Raw genomic sequence first — 21,899 nt, 5'->3', positions numbered from 1 at the left:
ATGCGGTGTCTCTATGGTCGGGTGGGCGGGGCCAGGAGGAAGATGGCGGCGTCCGCAGCTGCCGCTGAGCCCCAGGCTTCTGGGGGTCCGCGGCACCCAGTGTGTCTGTTGGTGTTGGGAATGGCGGGATCCGGGAAAACCACTTTTGTACAGGTGACGTACACAGCATGGGTGTAGTAGGGGAGCGCAAAAGGTTGCCTCCGGGAGGCGGAAGGCCAGAAAGAAAGGGAGGGAAGTCTTCGAGGATTTGGAGGGTACCGGCACATGGCTTTCGGGGGCTTCCCATCAACTTTAGTTCCTTCCCCGGCAAAGCCTCCTCGGGCCCTAGCCAGGTTAATTAAGGCTCTCTTCTGCGCACCTTCAGGGCATACTCGGTCCAGCTTACCACGTTGTGCAGGAATTATCTTGCTGATAAAATTAACAGTTTCTCGAAGGCAAGGGCTTACAAGTAACTTTAAAGATTAATACAGTGGTAGCACACAGGTTTTGGTGAAGATTTGCCAAATAATTATTTCTTGCACGCCTGTCATGTTCCATTCACTGGGGATATAGCGAAAATGAGGTTGACAAGATTCATTCATGGGGCCAAATATTTAATGGAGGAGATAGAGAAAACCCACATACGAAGAATCAAAACAAGTCAACAAGTGACTCCAAGTAGGGGAAGCTTTGTTAGATGGGTGATGAAGAAAGGTAGCATTTGAACTGAGAGTTGTATCTTGGAGGTGGACATAGTGGGTGGATATTTCAGGTAGAAGAAAATCTAAGTGCAAAATTGTTAAGGCATGGGTGGTAAAGGAATGGAAGTTCTCTCTTGTCCCCTTTTTGTCTCCTTCCAACCCTCTCCCCATATCTCCGCAGAGACTCACAGGACACCTGCATGCCCAAGGCACTCCACCTTATGTGATCAACCTGGATCCAGCAGTACATGAAGTTCCCTTTCCTGCCAATATTGGTGAGTAAACCAGTAACATAACTTGTGTGAAGTGCTTTAAAGAGAATGGAAAAGGCCGGGCGTGGTGGCTCACGGCTGTAATCCCAGCACTTTGGGAGGCTGAGGCAGGTAGATCACGAGGTCAGGAGTTCAAGACCAGCCTGGCCAAGATGGTGAAACCCCATCTCTACTAAAAATACAAAAAATTAGCCAGGCACGGTGGCAGGCACCTGTAATTCCAGCTACTCGGGAGGCTGAGGCAGGAGAATTGCTTGAACCCGGGTGGCAGAGGTTGCAGTGAGCCAAGATCGTGCCACTGCACTCCAGCCTGGGCAATAGAGTGAGACTCTGTAAAGCCTCCAGCCTGCCAGTCTTCAGTGCCTTCTTTTTTCATGTTTTCTAAACTATCTACTTTCATTTCCTTTGGATTTGCTTGCGTTCCTAAACAGCTTAGGCTTTTTTTTTAGACAGAGTCTCTGTCACCCAGGCCAGAATGCAGTGGCATGATTCACAGGTCTCTGCAGCCTCAACATCCCAGGCTCAAGTGATCCTCCCACCTCAGCCTCCTGCCACTATGCTGGGCTAGTTCTGTTTTGTTTGGAGAGACAAGGCCTCTCTATGTTGCCCAGGCTGGTCTTGAACTCCTGGGTTCAAGTGATCCTCCTGCCTTGGCCTCCCAAAGTGCTGGGATTATAGGTGTGAGCCACTGTGCCCAGCCTAATTCCTTTTAAAAAATCATGTCTGCGTTGCCTTTGTGTTGCTTTTGTCAGTAATAGACAATTAGTAAGAAGCCTTTTTTCCCGCTTGATTTTTGCCTCGCTTTTTCTAGGCATGTTTAAGTTGTGTGAAACTTTTCACTTTGTGAAGACAAAACTCTTTGCCATAACTTTAGAGCTCCTAGCCCTAACATTCTTCATGATTTACTTGGCATTTATTCTTTGTAAGGAAGGAAACCAGTGTGAAAGTGGAGATGGTAGAAGAGAATGCTGACAGGAGAAGGCTAGAAGGCCAGTTTTACTTTCCTGCCGGTAGGGAATGTGTGTGTATTACATTCCAGTTAATTCTTTTTTTTCTCCTCAGATATTCGTGACACTGTAAAGTATAAAGAAGTCATGAAACAGTATCCTTTTCCATCTATTTTGGTCTTGACTCATTCCTGGCTTCTTGTCTGTGTATTTTGTGGCTTGAAAGAGTGTTTTTGCCTTTTCCTTGTGAAATATACAAGCAAAAGGATGGAAGCTGATTTTGGGAGAGGTAGGTGATCAGAAATACTATTTCAGCTTGAGATTTTAGTTTTTTTTACCATCTCCCCAGATGGCAGGCTGTTGTAATTAAAGAGCAGAGAGTATGATAGGATAACTGACAGCTACCTGGGTCCCACAAGGTAGTATTTTGCCTTGGAGGATCATCTGTTGGTCACCACCTCTTTAGATTGGGAAACTCAGAAATGAGTGAGTTTAGTTGGATTAACTCTTAGTAAATTGCTGTGTGAAATGTGTACTCTCCCCGTAGGCAAGTCCAAGCAGGAAGACTAATCATAATCAGCAGATTGCTTGATTTATTTATGAGAATCAGAGACGGAGGTGTTATACAGGTGGCCTTAATGGCCAGTGCCAGTGGGCTGTCACTGCCTGATGCACCTGTATTACATTTTGGTCACTTTGCTTTCTTCATTTTGCCTGACCATTCCTAAAATCATAAATGAGTGAGCCAGACCTTGATAATGAATGTTTCCCTGTGTGGTTAAGTTTGTATGGTAGTCAAGGATTAGGTTGCCAGTATCCATTAATGGAACACTAATTTCATAATGCCGTTTGTGTGAATGATAGCCTAGGTATGAACTTTATAATCTAATCTATAAGCGATTTCAGTCCTCAACTTGGTGTCTAGATATGGACTTGGACCCAATGGCGGCATAGTGACCTCACTCAATCTCTTTGCTACCAGATTTGATCAGGTATATCTGTCTTTAATATATTAATATGGTTGTGTAAAAATCTGTGACTCTTAAATTCCTTAGCTTGATCACATTGGTAAAGAAGAGCAGCAAACCTGAGCATAAATATAGAAAATAAGTAGGCATTTTGTCAGACAGAGAAGTAGACTATGAGAAGGTGATCAGTATTGTCAGACACTTCACATTTAATATTTGTGACAGCTAATAAAAATCCAAAAGACCTGGGTTATTTTCTTGACCTGTTCTTTGCTTGTGGTATTACCCTGAAGCTGGGATGGGGGTATTTGGGAGTGGGATGGACTAGCAGACATGGAATGGAAAGATGGTGGGACATTTTGCTTGTGATAAATATTTGTCATTCTTTAGGTTTTCTTTGTCACCTACTTCCATAAGAGTATTTTATAATCACTGGTTTTTATACTCTGATGTTAGGCCAGGAGACAGGCTGTTAACATTTTGACAAGAGATACGACTTGACATTGACAGATCAAAGTCTTCAGCTTCTCAGGTCCTTGGATTGTGCCCCAAGGTGGTATTGGAATGCTGCTGATGTGGCTGTGTTGCTTTAGTTTAGCCCATTTATTCCTTGTTGTCCTAAGATTGCAAACGTTCAGTTCAGTAGGTGATTGAGGGATTCAGTAGGTGATAGTGCCTGTGAGGTATGCCACCCTGGAGAGGGCTCTGTGATTTTGTGTTGAAATCGGATTTTGTTGTCATTGTCATCTTTTTCTTTTAGGTGATGAAATTTATCGAGAAGGCCCAGAACATGTCTAAGTAAGTGACGTCAGTAACACCCATTTATTACTCTGTAGTTGACATATTTCTAGGCTTCATGGAGGATCTGGGATACCATCAGCCTCTGAAAGAATATAGATTGAGATGAAACCATTAGGAGTGAAAAAAAAATTGGCAAATCATTAAGATGCTTTAGAATATAGAGCTAAATTTAATATCATTTCATCCTCAATTACTTTGATCACCAATTTACATGGCTTCTTAGGAGCTATTTGAGACTTTGTCCCAATTCAGTTGTCCACCTGCCTTCTCTTGGGAAACCATGCTTGTTGTCATTAAAGTATCTGAAATACCTTTCTAATTCTTATTTAAATGAATATAGTCTACATGGTTCAGAGAAAATTTTTTAATTTACAGGGTATCAAAATAGGAAATATTTGTTCTTATGGCCATTACCCAGTTAGCTGTTGTTCAAGGTTTACTTTTTTTAAAAAAGATAATTTTTGTTTTATAAAAATTCAAACCATGCATGATATTTATAAGATGAAACCATCACCCCGATTCCCACTAGAAGTAACATCATTGTTCAGTGACTAGCATTCCACATTTCTATATACACAGATAGAAGGATGAATGGATAAAAATGCTTTTACAGAAATGGGGTACTAGAGGTAGCTTTTGTTTTGTTTTGAGACAGGGTCTTGCTCTGTCGCCCAGGCTGGAGTACAGTGTAGTGATCTCAGCTCACTGCAACTTCCACCTCCCTGGCTCAGGTGATCCTCCCACCTCAGCCTCCCAAGTAGCTGGCACTACAGGTGCAAGCCACCACACCTGGCTTATTTTTGTATTTTTGTATTTTTGGGATGGAGTCTCGCTCTATTGCCTAGGCTGGAGTGCAGTGTTGTGATCTTGGCTCACTGCAATCTTTGCATCCCGGGTTCAAGCGGTCCTCCTGCCTCAGCCTCCCAAGTAGCTGGGATTACAGGTGGCCTGCCACCACGCCCGACTAAGTTTTGTATTTTTAGTAGAGACGGGGTTTCACCATGTTGGCCAGGCTGGTCTCGAACTCCTAACCTCAAGTGATCTACCCGGCTTAACCTCCCAAAGTGCTGGAACTATAGGTGTGAGCCACTGAGCCTGGCCTGGAGGTATTTTTTTTTTTTTTTTAATGACAGCTTTATTAAGATATAATTCATATACCATAAAGTTTACTCGTTTAAAGTGTATGGTTGTTTTAGTCTGTTCACAGAGTCGTGCGTTGATAATTACTGTCTTCAGAATATTTTCGTCATCCTAAAAAGAAACCCCATACTCATTACCAATCACTCCTTATTTTCTGTTCCCCTCAGCCCCTAGTGACTACTCCATTTTCCATTCCCATTGGCAATATAATTTCTCCACAACCAGTTCCTCCAAAACCTTGCCAACTTTTGTTATTCTTGTTTTTGATTATAGCCATTCTAGTGGATATAGAGTGGTATCTCATTGTGGTTTGTACTTTTATTTCCTCAATAACTAATGATATTGAACATCTTTTTAATGTACTTATTGGCCATTGGTATGTATATATTTAGAGAAGTGTCTATTAGAATTCTTTGCCAATTAAAACAATTCTGATATAATTCATAATTATATCAAATTAATTCACAAAAAAGTTGATATAGTTCATAAAAACAGCTTTGTTGAGATAATTCACATATCATACAATTCACCCATTTAAGGTATACAATTCAGTGGCTTTTAGTATATTCGCAGAATTGGACAACTATCACCACAGTCAATTTTAGAATATTTTCCTCATCTCAAGAAGTAACCTGATATTCTTCAGCTAGCACTCCCCTATCCCATTCCTCCCATTCTTCTTCCTCTGTTCCACACTCACCCCAGCCCTAAGCAACCAGATGTTTCCCAAGAGATTTACATTCTGGTTTTGTGTCTTTCATTTTAAATGCATTGCGTTTCTATAAAAGTTTCCCCTGTGATCATTTGCAGCAACTCATGGTCTGCTGTTCCTGCCCATTAGCGTGAATATTGGTTATTGAACAAAGTCTAGGGGATCATCATGTGCAGTTTAAGGGCAATAGGAGGAGGTTAGATTTGGCAGTGTGCAGAGGTTACTCCAGTCTTGGATAACCAGATGTTTATTGTCTTATATGATGGAATATCCTTCAGCATAACACAAATGTAACACTTCTTTAATGATCTTTCTTGACACAGATATGTGTTGATTGACACACCTGGACAGATTGAGGTATTCACCTGGTCAGCTTCTGGGACAATTATCACTGAGGCCCTTGTGAGTATTCTAGGACTTGCTACTGAGAGTAGCTAGAGGGGCTAGACTGGATGAGCATTTATTTTTAATTGCCTTGGACTTTATATGGGAGGGAGTTGTAGAAGCTCTGCACACCCTGCCTAAAGTGGTTTTCCCTTGTTAAGGATGGTGGAAAAGGAGTTTGAGGACAGGTCATGAGCCCTCTGACCAAGGCTTTGATTATTTTGTGGCTTTAGGCATCCTCATTTCCAACAGTTGTCATCTATGTAATGGACACATCGAGAAGTACCAACCCAGTGACCTTCATGTCCAACATGCTCTATGCCTGCAGGTAATTGATTATTGGTGGGGAAAGTGTTCCATCAAGGTATAAGGCCTTTTTCTCTTCTTCCTCTTTGTTTTTTTTTTTTTGAATCTGGTTGCTTACCTCTGGATTTGTGCTCATTCAGATTTGCTATTCAGTTGAGTGGCTGTGAGTTGGGGAAGGTCAGAGAAGAAAAGAGGCAAATGTGCTGTTGGCATTCTCTCTCAGTACCCTCTGATCTTCCTCCCTTGTTGTTACAAAAAGGTGATGTATGAATATGAGCTGTCTGTTAGTTGTTCCCAGTTGAATAAAATCCAAGTCTAAAGATAATAAAGTCCTCTGGGCTGGGTCTGTCATCCCTACACTTGGGAGGCCAAGGTGGGAGGATCGTTTGAGCTTGGGAGTTTGAGACCAGGCTGGGGAACATAGCAAGACTCTGTCTCTACAAAAAATGTTTTAAAATTAGCCAGCGTGGTGGCACGCCCTTGTAGTCCCAGCTACTTGGGAGGCTGATGTGGGAGGATTGCTTGAGCTTAGGTGGTTGAGGCTGTAGTGAGCCATGATTGTGCCACTGCACTCCGGCTTGGGGCAATGAGAGCCTGGGGCAACGAGAGAGAGAGAGAAGAATAGAGTCCTCTGGCCTAAATGATGCTGGTAGAGTGAAATAGTGACATGAGGAGATACCATGAATAAGAAGATTTATCCATAATTGTAAAATGCACAGGTGGCCAGGCATGGTGGCTCATGCCTATAATCCCAGCACTTGGGGAGGCTGTGGTGGGAGGATCGCCTGAGCCCAGGAGTTTGAGACCAGCCTGGGCACCATGGTGAAACCCCATCTCTACAAAATGTACAAAAAATTAGCCAGGCATGGTGGTTTGTGCCTGTAATCCCAGCTACCTGGGAGGCAGAGGTGGGAGGATTGCTTGAGCCTGGGAGGCCAAGGCTGCAGTGAGCTGTGATGATGTCACTGTACTCCAGGCCGGGCAACAGAGTGAGACCCTGTCTCAAAAAAATAAAATGCACTGGTTTGCCCCAAATGTGGCACCATTAGCAGAGGAAGGGCATGCCTCACTAGATTAGTGCATTAAGACTGATGAGCAAGGCTGACATTTATTAAAGCTGAGAGAATTTAATTTTGAGGGTACACAAATGCCATCACCAACATTTGTCTTTTCTGATATGATAAGGGATGTCCCTTTTTGTTGGATGCAAGAAATCGTGATCCAAATAGAAATCTGAAGATTGACAGCATTATTTCATTTTCATATTAATTGTTTATTTATTTATTTATATTTTTTTGAGACGGAGTCTTGCTCTGTCACCCAGGCTGGAGTACAGTGGCACGATCTCACCGTACTGCAATTTCCGTCTCCTGGGTTCAAGTGATTCTCCTGCCTCAGCCTCCCGAGTAGTCACCACACTTGGCTAATTTTGTATTTTTAGTAGAGTCAGGGTTTCACCTTGTTGGCCAGGCTGGTCTCAAACTCCTGACCTCAAGTGATCTGCCCGCTGTGGCCTCCCAAAGTGCTGGGAATACAGGCATGAGCCACTGTGCCTGGCCCATTTTCATATTAATTGTTTAAAAGAAAATTATTTGATTTGCCTGATAGTGTTAATAATTTCTTTTTAAAAAAATTAATTTATTTATTTATTTTTAGAGGTGAGGTCTCGCCATGCTGCCCAGGCTGGTTTTGAACTCGTGGGCTCAGGCAGTCCTCCCAGCTTGGCCTCCCAAAGTGCTCAGATTACAGTCATGAGCCACCACCCCCAGCTGGTAATCATTTCATGATGAAACGTACAGTTGATCCTTGAACAATTTGGGGGTTAGAGGCGCCAACCCCTGCGGAGTGGAAGACCCGAATAAAACTTTGACTCCCCCCAAACTTAATTACTAAAGGTCTACTGTTGATTGGAAACCTTGCTGGTAACATAAACAGTAGATTAACACAGATTATATATATATTATATGTATTATATGCTGTATTCGTATAATAAAGCTAGAGAAAATAAGGGGAAGATATATTAACTGTTCATTAAGTGAAGTAGATCGTCATAAAACTCTTCATCCTAATGGTCTTCACTTTGAGTAGTCTAAGAGTAGGGGTTGGTTTTGCTGTCTCAGGGGTGGCAGAGGTGGAAGAAAAGCTGCATATAAGTAAACCTTTCAATTCAAACCTATGTTGTTTAAGGATCAACTGTGTATCAAAATATCCCTTTGTACACCTTAAATATATATAATTTTTATTTGTCAACTATGCCTCAATAAAGGTAGGGGTAGAAACATTTTTAAAATGTTACTTTACAGATTGAAAAAAATTTTAATGTTCTTTTCCCAGCCTTACTGAGGTATAATTGACAAATAAAAATTGTATATATTTACATGTTATTTGTAAAGAATAAAGGAGATAATACTTATGAAAGTGCTTATTAGCACAGTGCCTAGACTATACAGATTGAGCATCCCATATCCAAAAATTTGAAATCTGAAATGCTCCAGAATCTGAGACATTCTGGACACTGACATGACACTCAGAGGAAATGGTTATTGGAGGATTGTGGATTTTCGGATTTGGGATGCTCAACCAATAAGTATTTACAAATATTCCAAAATCTGAAATCAAAAACACTTCTGGTCCCAAGTATTTTAGATAAGAAATTCTCAACCTGTAATAGGTATTCAATAAATGTTCATTTCCTTCTCTGAAAAATACCAATTTGGTTAAAAAACAAAACAAAAACAAGTTCAATATTAAGGCATTATTACTTCAAATGAGAGTGAGAGTGTGTGTGTTGCTTCTGGGTGGTAGTTGTTTTCCTGTTGGGAGAGACTATATGATGTTATGTAAAAATGGATGACTGCTTTTTAGATTCTGAACTCATTTCTCTTCTCTTACTTAGTCCCAACATACTGACACTGGACGAGCAAGAGCTTATGTGCTTTTACTAATAACTTCTCAATGTTTGGTTTTCAGCATCTTATACAAAACCAAGCTGCCTTTCATTGTGGTCATGAATAAAGTAAGTGTATTCTTCCTGTTGTGATTCACCATTTTTCATCAGAACCTTGTGGTTAGAAGGTTTAGGTGGGTGAGAAAGATTATTTCAGATGCTGGAGACCAGATTCAGGCTTTACTGAAACAAATTCATAGGCACTTCGAGAAAATGAGTCAATCAAATTGAATAAGCAATTATTACCAACTCTCGTCTAAAATTATTTTAGGCTAGGTAGAGTAGCATTTCAACCATAGTATGTAGATTATCCCTCAGAGTCAAGACTGTGTAATTACGAGAGGGACAACTAGTCTACTGGAAGTGGCAATTAAAAAATTCTAAACTTCTCTGTTGGTTGATGGCTAGGATGCAAGAGACCTTTTGACTTCAGAGCCTAGAATGTGCTGGTGTCCATTCTGGCCCTGGTTACTTGGCAGTGGATAGTGGAGGGTCAACCAAGAGAATACACGTCTTCATTTAATTACACTGACTACACAATGATTGTGGTTCTTTTTGGCTTGTTGCAGTGGAGGGGAAATAGAAGCAGAGAAAGAAAATATATGGATGATATGCTCTTTGCTGTCAACACTTAATTAAAAGAATAAATTGTGCGTTTGTTGGCTCTGGTTGCTCATAATTGACTTCTCTCTGGTACAGACTGACATCATTGACCACAGCTTTGCAGTGGAATGGATGCAGGATTTTGAGGCTTTCCAAGATGCCTTGAATCAAGAGACTACATACGTCAGTAACCTGACTCGTTCAATGAGCCTGGTGTTAGATGAGTTTTACAGCTCACTCAGGGTAAATTTTCTCTCCTGCTCATACTGACAGCCTCCCCAGATAACCTGTTAACCCATAGGACTGGCTTTGAACCTGGCTGAGAAAGGAAGCTTATTACCTACTGAAAAGTAACTTTTAAAGCATTGCTTATTAAAAATTGTGGAGTGTACAAGAAGAATAAGATAGGGACCCCAACTTCAGAGTTTATAGTCTATTTGGGAGAGAAGGCTACACACAGAATTAAAACATACGATATATTGTAGTAAGTACCTTAAGAAAGATGGAAGTTGGGCCTGATGATTGTGAGGTGGCAGATCAAAATGACAGATTTTGGAGGATATAGCATTAGATGTATGCTTTGAAGAAGGGTAAGATTTATGTAAGCAAAGGCAGAGTGGGTTAATTGCCCAAGCAAAGGCATAGACAAAGCAGAAAGTGATTTGGTTTGGTTAGGGAATAGATAGTAAGTCCTGTTAATTGTTCAGTCCTAATTATCTTTTTTTTTTCTTTTTTCCTTTTGGAGAGAGGATCTTGCTTTGTTTTACCCAGGCCAGAGTGTGGTGACAGGATCACAGCTCACTGCAGCCTTGACCTCCTGGTCTGAAGGGATCCTCCTGCCTCAGTTTACTAAGCAGCTAAGACTGTAGGCGTGTGTGGTATACCATACCCAGCTAGTTTTTTATATTTTGTAGAGACTGGGGTCTCACTGTGTTCCCCAGGCCAGTCTTGAATGCTTGGCCTCAAGTGCACCTCCTGCCTCAGCCTCCCAAAGTACTGGTAGTATAGGCATGTGCCACTGCACTCAGGCCATATCTTTCTTTTTCAATTTTTTATTTTCCATGGACTTATTTCTGTGACTTTTGACTGGGTGTGCTGTTTTGTTCTTTTTTAGCCTGGCTTTTTGCTAACGACTTCTCAAAGTATAAACCACTCTTAAGATTTATGACATTTGAACAAGTTAATGTACTTCATTAAAAAATATACAGTGGTTTCTTTAGTGGCATTTATGATGCTTTTTGGCAGGTGGTGGGTGTCTCTGCCGTTCTGGGTACTGGATTAGATGAACTCTTTGTGCAAGTTACCAGTGCTGCCGAAGAATATGAAAGGTGAGGATAAAGGAAAATGCTATTGATGACATTCTTAATAACCTACAATTCCGATATGAAAGCAGTTTTTCCAGGAAAAGCATTACGTTTTCATGATGAATGTATTATATTTGCCTTGCATATGTGTATTGAATCAGACCACACTTAGGGGTAACAAGTTCCCTTTAACTTTTTTTTTTCAAAATAGAAGTATAAATCTTCATTGTGTTGAGCGATTAAGAGCAGGGATCATCAGACTTTTCTGTAAAGAGCTAAATAGTAGATATCTCAGGCTTTGTGGGCCATACAGTCTCTGTTGCAACTGCTTACATCTGCCATTTAGGACAAAAGCATCCTTAGACAATTTGTAAATGAATGGGCGTGGCTAGTGTTACAGTAAAACATTTATGAAAACAGGCAGTGGGCTGGATTTGGCACTAAGGTTGTTGTGAAGATTGAGAAAACATGTATACAGCACTTATCACAATTGCTGATGTATAGTAAGCACATTTTATAGTAAATGTTATAACTATTGTCATTGTTAATACTGGAATTCCATTTAACTAAAGGAAAGTGGAGTCAGAGCCCTGTGCACTTGCCTCAGGCCTGTGGCATGAGGGCCAGCTTATTAGCGTCATGTGTCTTTGGCTTCATATTTTGCAAGATCCTAACAACCATGTTTTGGTTTTCAGACATGTTATTTTGATTTTGATTCATTAGACACAAGGGTGTTATCAAAACCTTAGGATAGACTCTTTTCTGTATCCTTTCACTGTTGTTGTTCAAGTAAAGCACATAATTGTATGTTGCATGTCCTGAGGTCAACAGGCTTATCTTTTACTTATCTCACCCTTTTATCTCAAATGAATGGTGAGTTCATCAGTCATGTTCTCACCAGTATTAATCTTTCCAGCCCAGCAGTCAGGATTGTGTCTCCTGGTTCCAAGGTGGGAGCGGGTACCTTGGCTTTTAATTCCATTGGGTAGACTCTGTCAGTGACTAAGATTTGTTACATCTGATGTTGAATGAAGTCAGATGTTTTATTATTGTCAGAGTCTTAGGAAAATAGAGGAGATAAGGGGATGTGGAGAGTCAGTAGGATAGATGATTAAGCAAAGGAATTTAGAAAGTGTTTCTCTTTACAGGGAGTATCGTCCTGAATATGAACGTCTGAAAAAATCACTGGTAAGAAGGGAGGCTGTTTGTATATTTTAAAAGGGCCATTAAAAAAACCCAGCTCAATCTTGATGACATAAGTGCTTTTGTTTTGGTTATTAATGTATATTTTATTTAATTAAAAAAGTTTTTTTGTAGCTTTATTGAGGTACAATTGGCTAATGAAATTTCAGTGTATCTTCTAAATACTTGTTAATTTAAATTTGTAAATTTGTATGTATGTTGTCTGGGTGCAGAAAGGCTCCTTAATGTTTCTTGCCTTTCAGAGGTCAATTTAAAGCTAGTTGTAGAATTTTGTATAAGAGTATAGCGGTGGTTCACAACTCCTTTTTTTGTTGTTGAGAAAGGGTCTCACTCTGTCACCCAGGCCAGAGTGCAGTAGCACGATCACGGCTCACTGTAGCCTTGACCTTTTGGGCTTAAGCGATCCTCCCATCTCAGCCACCCGAGTAGCTAGGACAACATGTATGTACCACATGCCTGGCTAATTTTATTTTGTAAATTTTTTGTACAGACAAGGTCTCACTATGTTGCCCAGGCTGGTCTCAAATTCCTGAGCTCCTGCAGTCCTCCCTGCTGGGCCTCCTGTAGTGCTAGGATTACAGGCAGGCACCACCATGCCCAGCCTTCTCTCATCCCCAATGATCGAGTGTCCTGCTTCCATAGGCTCATTGGATCCTTTGTCTCTGAGCCTTCCTGCTATGTCTACTTCAGGTTTTTGTGGTTTTTTTCCCCATATAATAAAGTTTATTGTATCTTTTGTTTTTTCATTTTGTAGGCTGGGGATGAATAAAAAGAGTAATGCCTAAACTTTCTGTTTAGGCATTTTGCCTAGCCAGTTTAAATGTTTCAGTTCAATTAACAGAGCAGGGGATCCACACTGGACTGAACTCAACACTTTGGAATTGAGGGTTCTTTTGAAATCTTTTTGTGTTCCGTTTCTGAACCCTCTAAATCAGTCTGCAGAGCCCTCCAGTCTAAACTTCTGCTGTAACCCAGGCCCATGCTACTTAGTGTTTCTGTCCCTATACCAGACGTCCCTTATCTGCATCAGTTTTTATGTAGCCTCTAGTATTTGTATAATTCTTCATCTCCACCGAGAAGTCTGGCATCTAATTTGGAACTCCTTTTTGAATATGACATTTTTCTCTATATATACAGGCCAATGCAGAGAGCCAGCAGCAGAGAGGACAACTGGAACGCCTTCGAAAAGATATGGGTTCTGTAGCCTTGGATGCAGGGACTGCCAAAGGTATTGGAGGGTTTCTTGGTGTTAGGAACTAAAAAACGGTTACACTTCTTTCTTTCTTCTTTTTTTTTTGAGACTGAGTTTCGCTCTTGTTGCCCAGGCTGGAGTCTGGGCTCACCGCAACCTCCGCCTCCCAGGTTCAAGCGATTCTCCTGCCTCAGCCTTCCTGAGTAGCTGGGATTACAGGCATGTGCCACCACACCCGGCTAATTTTGTATTTTTAGTAGAGACGGGGTTTTTCCATGTTGGTCAGGCTGATCTTGAACTCCCGACCTCAGATGATCCACCCACCTGGACCTCCCAAAGTGCTGGGATTACAGGCATGAGCCACCGTGCCTGGCCGGTTACACTTATTTCTATCAGCAGGATTCTATTTATATATGAGAGAGAGAAAGAGAAAAAGATAAAGGAAATGTGGTTTTTCATATATATATTATATGTATATATATATATATACACACACACACACACATATATCTACACACACACACAACACACATATATGCATACATATATATTAAAAAATAAAGGATTTGGAAAGGCAAACTTGAAATTATATACAGCTATACCACTTTGGGTTCCTCTTTCAGGAAGTTTTTGCTTTACTTTGGCAATATACTTGATGTGTGCTGTGGTTTTTTGTTTGTTTGTTTCTAACACTTTTAACCCTCCTCAATTTTTTTTATTATTAAAAATTTTTTTTTACAGTTTGACCTTAATTTCAGATTTACAGAAAAGTTACATGAATAATACAAATCATTGCCATAATTATTCAATCAGATACCCAAAATGTTAACATTCTGCCATGTTTACTTTATTCTTTTCTCTATATATGACTTTATATGTTATATAAATATGTTTTTCGTGAATCATTTGAGTAAGTTACAGATATAATACTCTTTTGCCTTGAATAATTCAGTGTCTTTTTCCTAAAAACAAGGATATAACTTTATATAACCTCAGTGCAGTTATCAGAAATCAGGAAATTAACATTGACATAATACTATAATATTAGCTAACATATAGATCTTATTCAGATGTAGCCATTTCCCCATGATAGCAGGAGAAAATCTGGATGTGCATTGTATTTAATTCTCACATGCCTTATACTCCTTTAGAATCTGGAACAGTTCCTTAGTCTGACTTTGTATTTCATGACTGACATTTTTTAAGCATGTAGGATAGTTATTTTATAGAGCATCCTTCAGTTTAGGTTTGTCTCATGTTTCCTCATGATTTGATTCAGGTGACTAATTTTTGAATTGTTGTGTTTCTTCAAGGAATCACATCGGGAGGCACATGATGTTGATTTGTCCCATTACTGGTGATGTTAACTTTGAATATTTTTATAAAGTGGTGTATGCTACGTTTTTCATAAAGAATTACTATTTTTAGGCCGGGCGTGGTGGTTCACGCCTGTAATCCCAGCATTTTGGGAGGCCGAGGCGGGTGGATCACTTGAGGTCAGGAATTCGAGACCAGCCTGGCCAACATGGTGAAACCCCATCTCTACTAAAAATACAAAAAATTAGCTGGGCGTGGTCGTGCATGTCTGTAATTCCAGCTACTTGCTGAGGCTGGAGAATCTCTTGAACCCGAGAGGCGGAAGTTGCAGTGAGCAAAGATTGCGCCAGTGCACTCCAGCCTGGGTGACAGAGTGAGACTCCCTCCATCTTAAAAACAACAACAACAAAAATTACTATTTTTAAATATGGCTGTTTTTCTGTTTGTAATAAGAATTTTGTGGGGTGATGCTTTGAGACTATAAATATCCTTTTAGTTTTCTAATGTTCACCCATTAGTTTTAATATCCATTGATATAATAGGAATATCAATTTTTCTGTGATTATATGTTGCAAATGTTTAATATTTTCTCCCTATCAATTTATCCTTTGACTTTGTTCATTGTGTTATTTTGCCATGCAAAAGTTCTTACTCTGTTTTGATGTAGTCAAATTGATCTATCTTTTATTGCATCTGGGATTTTAAGTCACAGTTAGGAAGCCTCTATATATACCTATGTTAAAGAGGAATTCACCTATTTTTTTTGTAGATTTGTCTGGTTTTATTTTCTAAATTGAGATCCCCGATTAATTTAGAGTTTATTCCTGGCTATAGTATAAAGTATATAGGTCGGTGTTATTTTTTTCATAAATAGTTGTATCTGTATGATTTATTTAAAAGTCTGCCTTTGCCTTAGTGAGTTTTTTTTTTTGGTAGTGTTTTTTTTTTTGTTTTGTTTTGTTTTTTTTTACAGATGAGGTCTGAGGCTGGTCTGGAACTCCTGGCTCAAGCGATTTTTCCATCTCAGCCTGCCAACTAGCTTGGATAGGTGTATGCCACTGCACCTGGCTTGTAACAGTGATTTGAGATGCTACGTGTATAATGTTCCAGACCAGCCTCAGACCTCATCTCTAAATGTACTAAAGTTCCATATACTTGAGTATATTTGTATATTATTTCACTGGGCTGTTTATTTATTTATTTTTTTTGAGATAGTTTCTCACTCTGTCACCCAGGCTGGAGTGCAGTGGCACAATCATAGCTCCCTGCAGCCTTGAACTACTGGGCTCAAGCATTCCCCCTGTCTCAGCCTCCAGAGTAGCTAGATCTACAGGTGTGTGCCACCAAGTCTGGCTAGTTTTAAGGAAATTTTTAATAGAGACGAGGTCTCACAATGTTGCCCAGGCTGGTCTTGAACTCTTGGCCTCAAGCAGTCCTCTTGCCTTGGCCTCCCAAGGTGTTGGGATCATAGGCATGAGCCACCATCCCCAGCCCATTTTTTTTTCTTTTAACTTGCTTTGGTGAGCAAGGACTATTTACTTTTATGCCTGTACCATGTTGTTTAATTATGTAATTATGTTTCAATATCTGCTAGATCAGATTCTCCTCCTAATTTTTATTTGGCTGTCCTTACATGTTCTTCCACATGAACTGAGTATCGACTTTATCTAGTTGCTTAAAAAAGCTTTTTGGTATTTTAGTTGGGATTACATTATATTCATAATTAATTTAGGGAGAAGTGACATCTCTATGATGTTCAGTCTTGCTACCCAAGACCACGGAGTGTCTTTGTATTTGTCAGGTCTACTTGTGTCTTTCAGGAGTGTTCACAGTTTTCCACATGTAGGTTTTTCTTATTTCTTTTTAAAATGTTTTTTGTTATTTTAGCCAACCTTTTTGACCAAGAGTTTTTGCCTGTTTCAATTTTTTTTTTTTAAACAAATCATCTTTATGTATTTGTTTTGAGACAGGGTCTTGCTCTGTCACCCCAACTGGAGTGCAGTGGTGTGATCTTGGCTCACTGCAGCCTCCGCCTCCTGGGTTCAAGCTATTCTCCTGCCTCGGCCTCCCAAGTAGCTGGAACTAGAGGTGCCTGCCACCATGCCGGGCTAAATTTTGTATTTTTAGTGCAGATGAGGTTTTGCCGTGTTACCCAGGCTGGTCTCGAACTCCTGGGTTCTAGTGATCTGCCCACCTCAGCCACCCAAAGTACTGGGATTACAGGTGTGAACCACTGCACCTAGCTTGAAATTTACGTATGTATGTATGTATTTATTTATTTTTGAGGCAGAGTCTTGCTCTGTCACCCAGGCTGGAGTGCAATGGCGTGATCTTGGCTCACTGCAACCTCCGCCTCCTGGGTTCAAGTGGTTGTTGTGCCTCAGCCTCCTGTGTAGCTGGAACTATAGGCATGTGCCACCACGCCCAGCTAATTTTTGCATTTGTAGTAGAGACAGGGTTTTGCCATGTTGGCCAGGCTGGTCTTGAACTCCTGACCTCAGGTGATCTGCCCATTTCAGCCTCCCAAAATGTTGGGATTACAGGCATGAGCCACCATGCCCGGCCCCAGCTTGAAATTTATTCTAAGTATTTAACCTTCTTCATTACTGTTGAAAATGGGATTTTCTGAACCATTATAACTGGTTTATGTTTGTATGTATGAAGGCTTTTGATTTCTGTATATTCATCTTTTATCCTGCTACTTTACTGAATTAAAAAAATTTTTTTAGTTTTATCATTGGCTCTCCAGGGGTTTTTAGGTTAGTTTTCATTTACAGCCCACCTTCCACCCCCACTCCTGTATATTGAGGGACTGCCCTCAAGATTCAGGTGCAAGTCTGTTGCAGCTTAGTGGAATCCTGCAACCAAATTGACTGTACTTAAAAGCTCCATTTATTTATTTATTGTAATAAATTGTACATTTATTTCTTCTTCTCATCAGCAACACTAGCATTTTTTTTTTCTGGGACATCTTTCTTAAAGGAGTGATGTTTCTGTTCATGAAAGTCTATGAACAGAATGTCTATGTCTAGTAGAGAACAGCAAAGCTAGTAACGGACTGGGTTTGCCAGTTAAGTGTACTCACTTGTGCCATCCTGTTGCACAGCTCAGCAAAATACATTTCTATGTGCCACAGTCCTTTAGAATCACTTCTGAATATGTGAAGTTAATGTTAAAACTACTGCTGCAAAGGGTCTGCTGTAGTCAGCTAACCTGTTGAAGGTTGGGAGAGTTTAAGTAAATCATTTGAGGAAAGTCACAAGTATAGTTAGATAATTGTTAGTTGGGCACAGAATGAAGCATTTACTGTCAGCATGTCCTGTCATCCTCCTTTTTCAGGCCCACAGGACCCTTGAGATTTGTGCCAGTTGATGTTGCTGTCTCTGGCCACCCTTATTCCCTAGCTGAGCTCTCGCAAGCCTCACAGGCTCCTGAAGAGAGTGTGGCCATGTCCTCCCATGGCAGTAGTGACTTGATTAGACTTCTCTCTGATTACTGGAGCTCAGCCCTTACTAGTTTTTCTGAGTAGGGAATTTTACTTCTATTAGTGTATTTGATTTTCTATTTTTCCCCCTCCCTCCTGTTCTTAAATAATACCCTGGCTCCTCGAAAACATTTCACCCTGTATTTTCTGCAGACCTTCTCTGAACTTACATTTCCACCAGGAGGCTTCCTTAGCACTCCACTTTTACTGTGACTTACCAGCACACTGGATCTGTTCAAATGTTGTTAGCTTTCATAGGAAAAACCATCACCCCTTCCAAGCTGTGAGCCAGTAAAAAAGAATGATGCTACTACTAAGACAAGCTTCTTGAAAATTATTTCCCTCAGCGTAAAAAAATGGGACTCCTAGGGCTATCTGCCTTATGAAAGCACTTTGTGAACTAAGCTATTATAGAAATGTTAAGTGGTATTAACAATACATTTAGAAGAGGTAAGATCCTGTGTTTATATGTATCATGAGCACTTTCATCCTGCCAGTTTGTGATCATAGTTACTTAGTGATTTGAGATCACCTTTTTGAGGAGGCATATCACTGATAGGTGTTTTCACTGTAGACAGCTTATCTCCAGTGCTGCACCCTTCTGATTTGATCCTGACTCGAGGAACCTTGGATGAAGAGGATGAGGATGCAGACAGCGATACTGATGACATTGACCACAGAGGTGAGAGGTGGCTGAGGTGGCCGAGGTGGCCCATGGCAACAGAGCATCTGCTTATCCTCACATTGTTTGCCCAGGAGTTTCTTACTGTTAAGCATGTAGCCAGTAATAGTGGGGGAGAGGAGATGGTAAAGGATACAGCACCAGAAAAGAGTTTCCTATATTCAGAGTTCCTGTCCTGCCTACTGGATGGTTAATACTTAGCTGATTACAGGCCTTTTGTTGGTCTTGTGTCTTCTTATCTTTAGGTCCTAACTTGGTTTGAGGGATCCAGGACTTTTGTTTGTTGTTATTAGTATTTTGTTTTAAGAATATGTAAGGGCTGGGTGTGGTGGCTCATGCCTCTAATCCCACCACTTTGGGAGGCCAAGGCAGGAGGATTGCTTCAGGCCAGGAGTTCTGGACAAGCCTGGGCAACATAGTGTGTCCCAGTCTCTACAAAAAAGAAAAAAATAGCTGGGCATGGTTACTCACACCTGTAGTCCAAGCTGCTTGGGAGGCTGAGGTGGGTGGGTTGCTTGAGCCCAGAAGTTTGAGGCTATCATGAGCTTTGATTGTGCCACAGAACTCCAGGCTGGGTGACAGAGTAAGACCGTTTCAAAAACAAAAATAATACGTAAGGTGATACGGACTAAAACAGTAAGGACAGAATGGCTCTGGAAACCCAAATTCCACTTGGCATACTTTTATGGACTGTGAGCAGAATCTAATTGTTACTATTATTTTTTGAGACAGTCTTGCTTCGTTGCCCAGGCTGGAGTGCAGTGGCATGATCTCAGCTGACTGCAACCGCTGCCTCCCGGGTTCAAGTGATTCTCTCACTTCAGCCTCCCGAGTAGCTGGGACCACAGGCACACGCCATCACAGCTGGTTAATTTTTTATATTTTTAGTAGAGACGGGGTTTCGCCATGTTGGCCAGGCTGGTCTCGAACTCCTGGTCTCAAGTGATCTGCCCATCTCGGCCTCCCAAAGTGCTGGGATTACAGGCATGAGCCACCATGCCCTGCCAGAATCTGATTCTTGAAACAACCGTAGGCTGGGCGCGGTGGCTCACGTCTGTAATCCCAGCACTTTGAGAGCCAAGGTGGGCAGATCACCTGAGGCCAGGAGTTCAAGACCAGCCTGACCAACATGGCGAAACCCCATCTCTACTAAAAGTACAAAAAATTAGCTGGGCTTGGTGGCAGGCACTTGTAATCCCAGCTACTCAGGAGGCTGAGGCAGGAGGATTGCTTGAACCTGGGAGGTGGAGGCTGCAGTGAGCTGAGAGCTCACCATTGCACTCAGGCCTCGGTAAGAAGAGTGAAACTTGGTCTCAAAAAAAAAAAAAAAAACACGAAAACAACCATACGATTTAGGTCTTAGCTATGGCCAAGAGCAAACCTCGTTATTCTTTAGGCTGGGTTTTACATGTACATTGCCTTATTTAATCAGATTTGTTAAGATGTAATTTACCAACAGTGAAACTCACTTTTTGAGTATATAATTTGATGAGCTTTAACAAATATATACTTTCTTGTAACCACAATCACAGTTGAAATGTAGAGCACTTCCCTCACCCCCCAAAACTTCCTCATGCCCCTTTTTTTTCAGTCCCTGTTCTGAACACCTAGTGCCTGGCAACCACTGACTGATTTCTGTTCCTTTGATCTTGCCTTTTCCAGAATGCTATAGAAATAGAATCACAGTATTTAGCCTTTTGCATTTGACTTTTTTGACTCAGTAGTGTAGCCTCTCCATGTTGTCGCATGTATCAGTAGTATGTTCTTTTTTATTGCTGAGTGATACTCCATTATTGTGGATGTACCACAGTTTGTTTATCCATTCCCCAGTGGATTGATATTTGGGTAGATTTTAGCTATTATGAGTAAAGCAACTATAAACATTTCCAAATAGATCTTTGTGTAGACGTATTTTTCATTTCTCTTGGTTAAAAATACCTACAAGTGGGACCTTATTTTAGCTACTATGAGGGAGGTATTCTTTCTACTTATAAAGAAACTACATTTTGGGCAGCATGATAGAGCATGCTTCTAGGAGACATTTCCTTTTTGAGGGAAGTGAGTACTTAGTTTCTTAGAAGTAATGTACTGTTTTCTGATGGATGGGTGACAGGGGCTCTAATCAGTTTGTCTAATGAAAGAGTTGAAAAAGAATTGCCCTTTTTTCCTTGCAGTTACAGAGGAAAGCCATGAAGAGCCAGCATTCCAGAATTTTATGCAAGAATCGATGGCACAATACTGGAAGAGAAACAATAAATAGGAGACTTTAGGACACTTCACTTGTTTCTAGAAATCCAGAATTTTGGACCTCCATGTGAAAGAACTATCCTTACCTCTGACTGGGGGCTCCCACGAGGGATAATTTTCCTCAGAGTAGTCAGAGTTTCTCTTATTAGAGAAATCTTGTGACTCAGATGAAGTCAGGGATAGCAGACCCTTGGACCTGGCAGGTTAATGCCGATTATTCCTTGGTCTTTCCCTTGTATTTATGCAAGGAAGGATATACTGAGCTGATACTCTTCCAAGCCTACAACTTCAAGTTTTATCATTTGAACTCAACTACTTTTGCTGCTGAGGAATAGAATCAAAAGAAGGTAGTCTCCTGGTGACACCTCAGATCTCTATTATTAGGCTAGATGTATAGCCTCTACTCCCCCAGCTTCTTGCTCTTGACCCTGCACTGTAAGTTGCCCTTCTATTAGCAGCCAGAGAAAAGGGAAACATGAGCTTATCCAGAACGGCGGCAGAATCTCCTTGGCAATCAACCAACATTGCTATGAAATATGCCTCACACTGTATAGCTCATTATAGGACATCAGGTTTGTTGAAAAAAGTGGTCAAGACATGATTAATGAATCAGAATCCTGTTTCATTGGTGACTTGGATAAAGAGTTTTTAATTTTAACTTTGTTGTAAGACTGCTTGTCATGATTTCAAATTAGAAAATTATATAATTG

General features: G+C 40.8%; 1 protein-coding gene and 1 non-coding gene across 2 annotated transcripts; one reads left to right on the top strand and one right to left on the bottom strand.

Moving 5' to 3' along the window:
* GPN1 (GPN-loop GTPase 1) lies at positions 1-21,847 on the top strand. Its single transcript, XM_024242539.2, has 14 exons — positions 1-153; positions 862-955; positions 2,015-2,054; positions 2,825-2,891; positions 3,628-3,665; positions 5,844-5,922; positions 6,138-6,232; positions 9,181-9,226; positions 9,857-10,003; positions 11,006-11,088; positions 12,213-12,252; positions 13,405-13,495; positions 18,835-18,942; positions 21,117-21,847. The coding sequence occupies exons 1-14, from the start codon at positions 1-3 to the stop codon at positions 21,200-21,202; spliced, it is 1,167 nt and encodes a 388-aa protein (XP_024098307.1). The 3' UTR covers positions 21,203-21,847.
* Positions 13,014-13,148, bottom strand: LOC112132183 (small nucleolar RNA SNORA36 family). Its single transcript, XR_002913991.1, has one exon. It is a non-coding gene; the product is annotated as a small nucleolar RNA SNORA36 family (small nucleolar RNA).
* Positions 21,848-21,899: the final 52 nt, after the last annotated feature.

This window comes from Pongo abelii, chromosome 12, assembly GCF_028885655.2.
Source record: "Pongo abelii isolate AG06213 chromosome 12, NHGRI_mPonAbe1-v2.0_pri, whole genome shotgun sequence".
Lineage (NCBI taxonomy): Eukaryota > Metazoa > Chordata > Mammalia > Primates > Hominidae > Pongo > Pongo abelii.
Note: the sequence above shows the minus strand (reverse complement) of the source record. Positions and strands in the feature narration are given on the sequence as shown.

Coding starts and splice junctions, on each gene's coding strand:
- GPN1 (XM_024242539.2), top strand. CDS start 1: ATGCGGTGTCTCTATGGTCGGGTGGGCGGGGCCAGGAGGAAGATGGCG. Junction 5,923..6,137: donor CAATTATCACTGAGGCCCTT/GTGAGTATTCTA, acceptor TTGTGGCTTTAG/GCATCCTCATTTCCAACAGT. Junction 11,089..12,212: donor GCTGCCGAAGAATATGAAAG/GTGAGGATAAAG, acceptor TTCTCTTTACAG/GGAGTATCGTCCTGAATATG.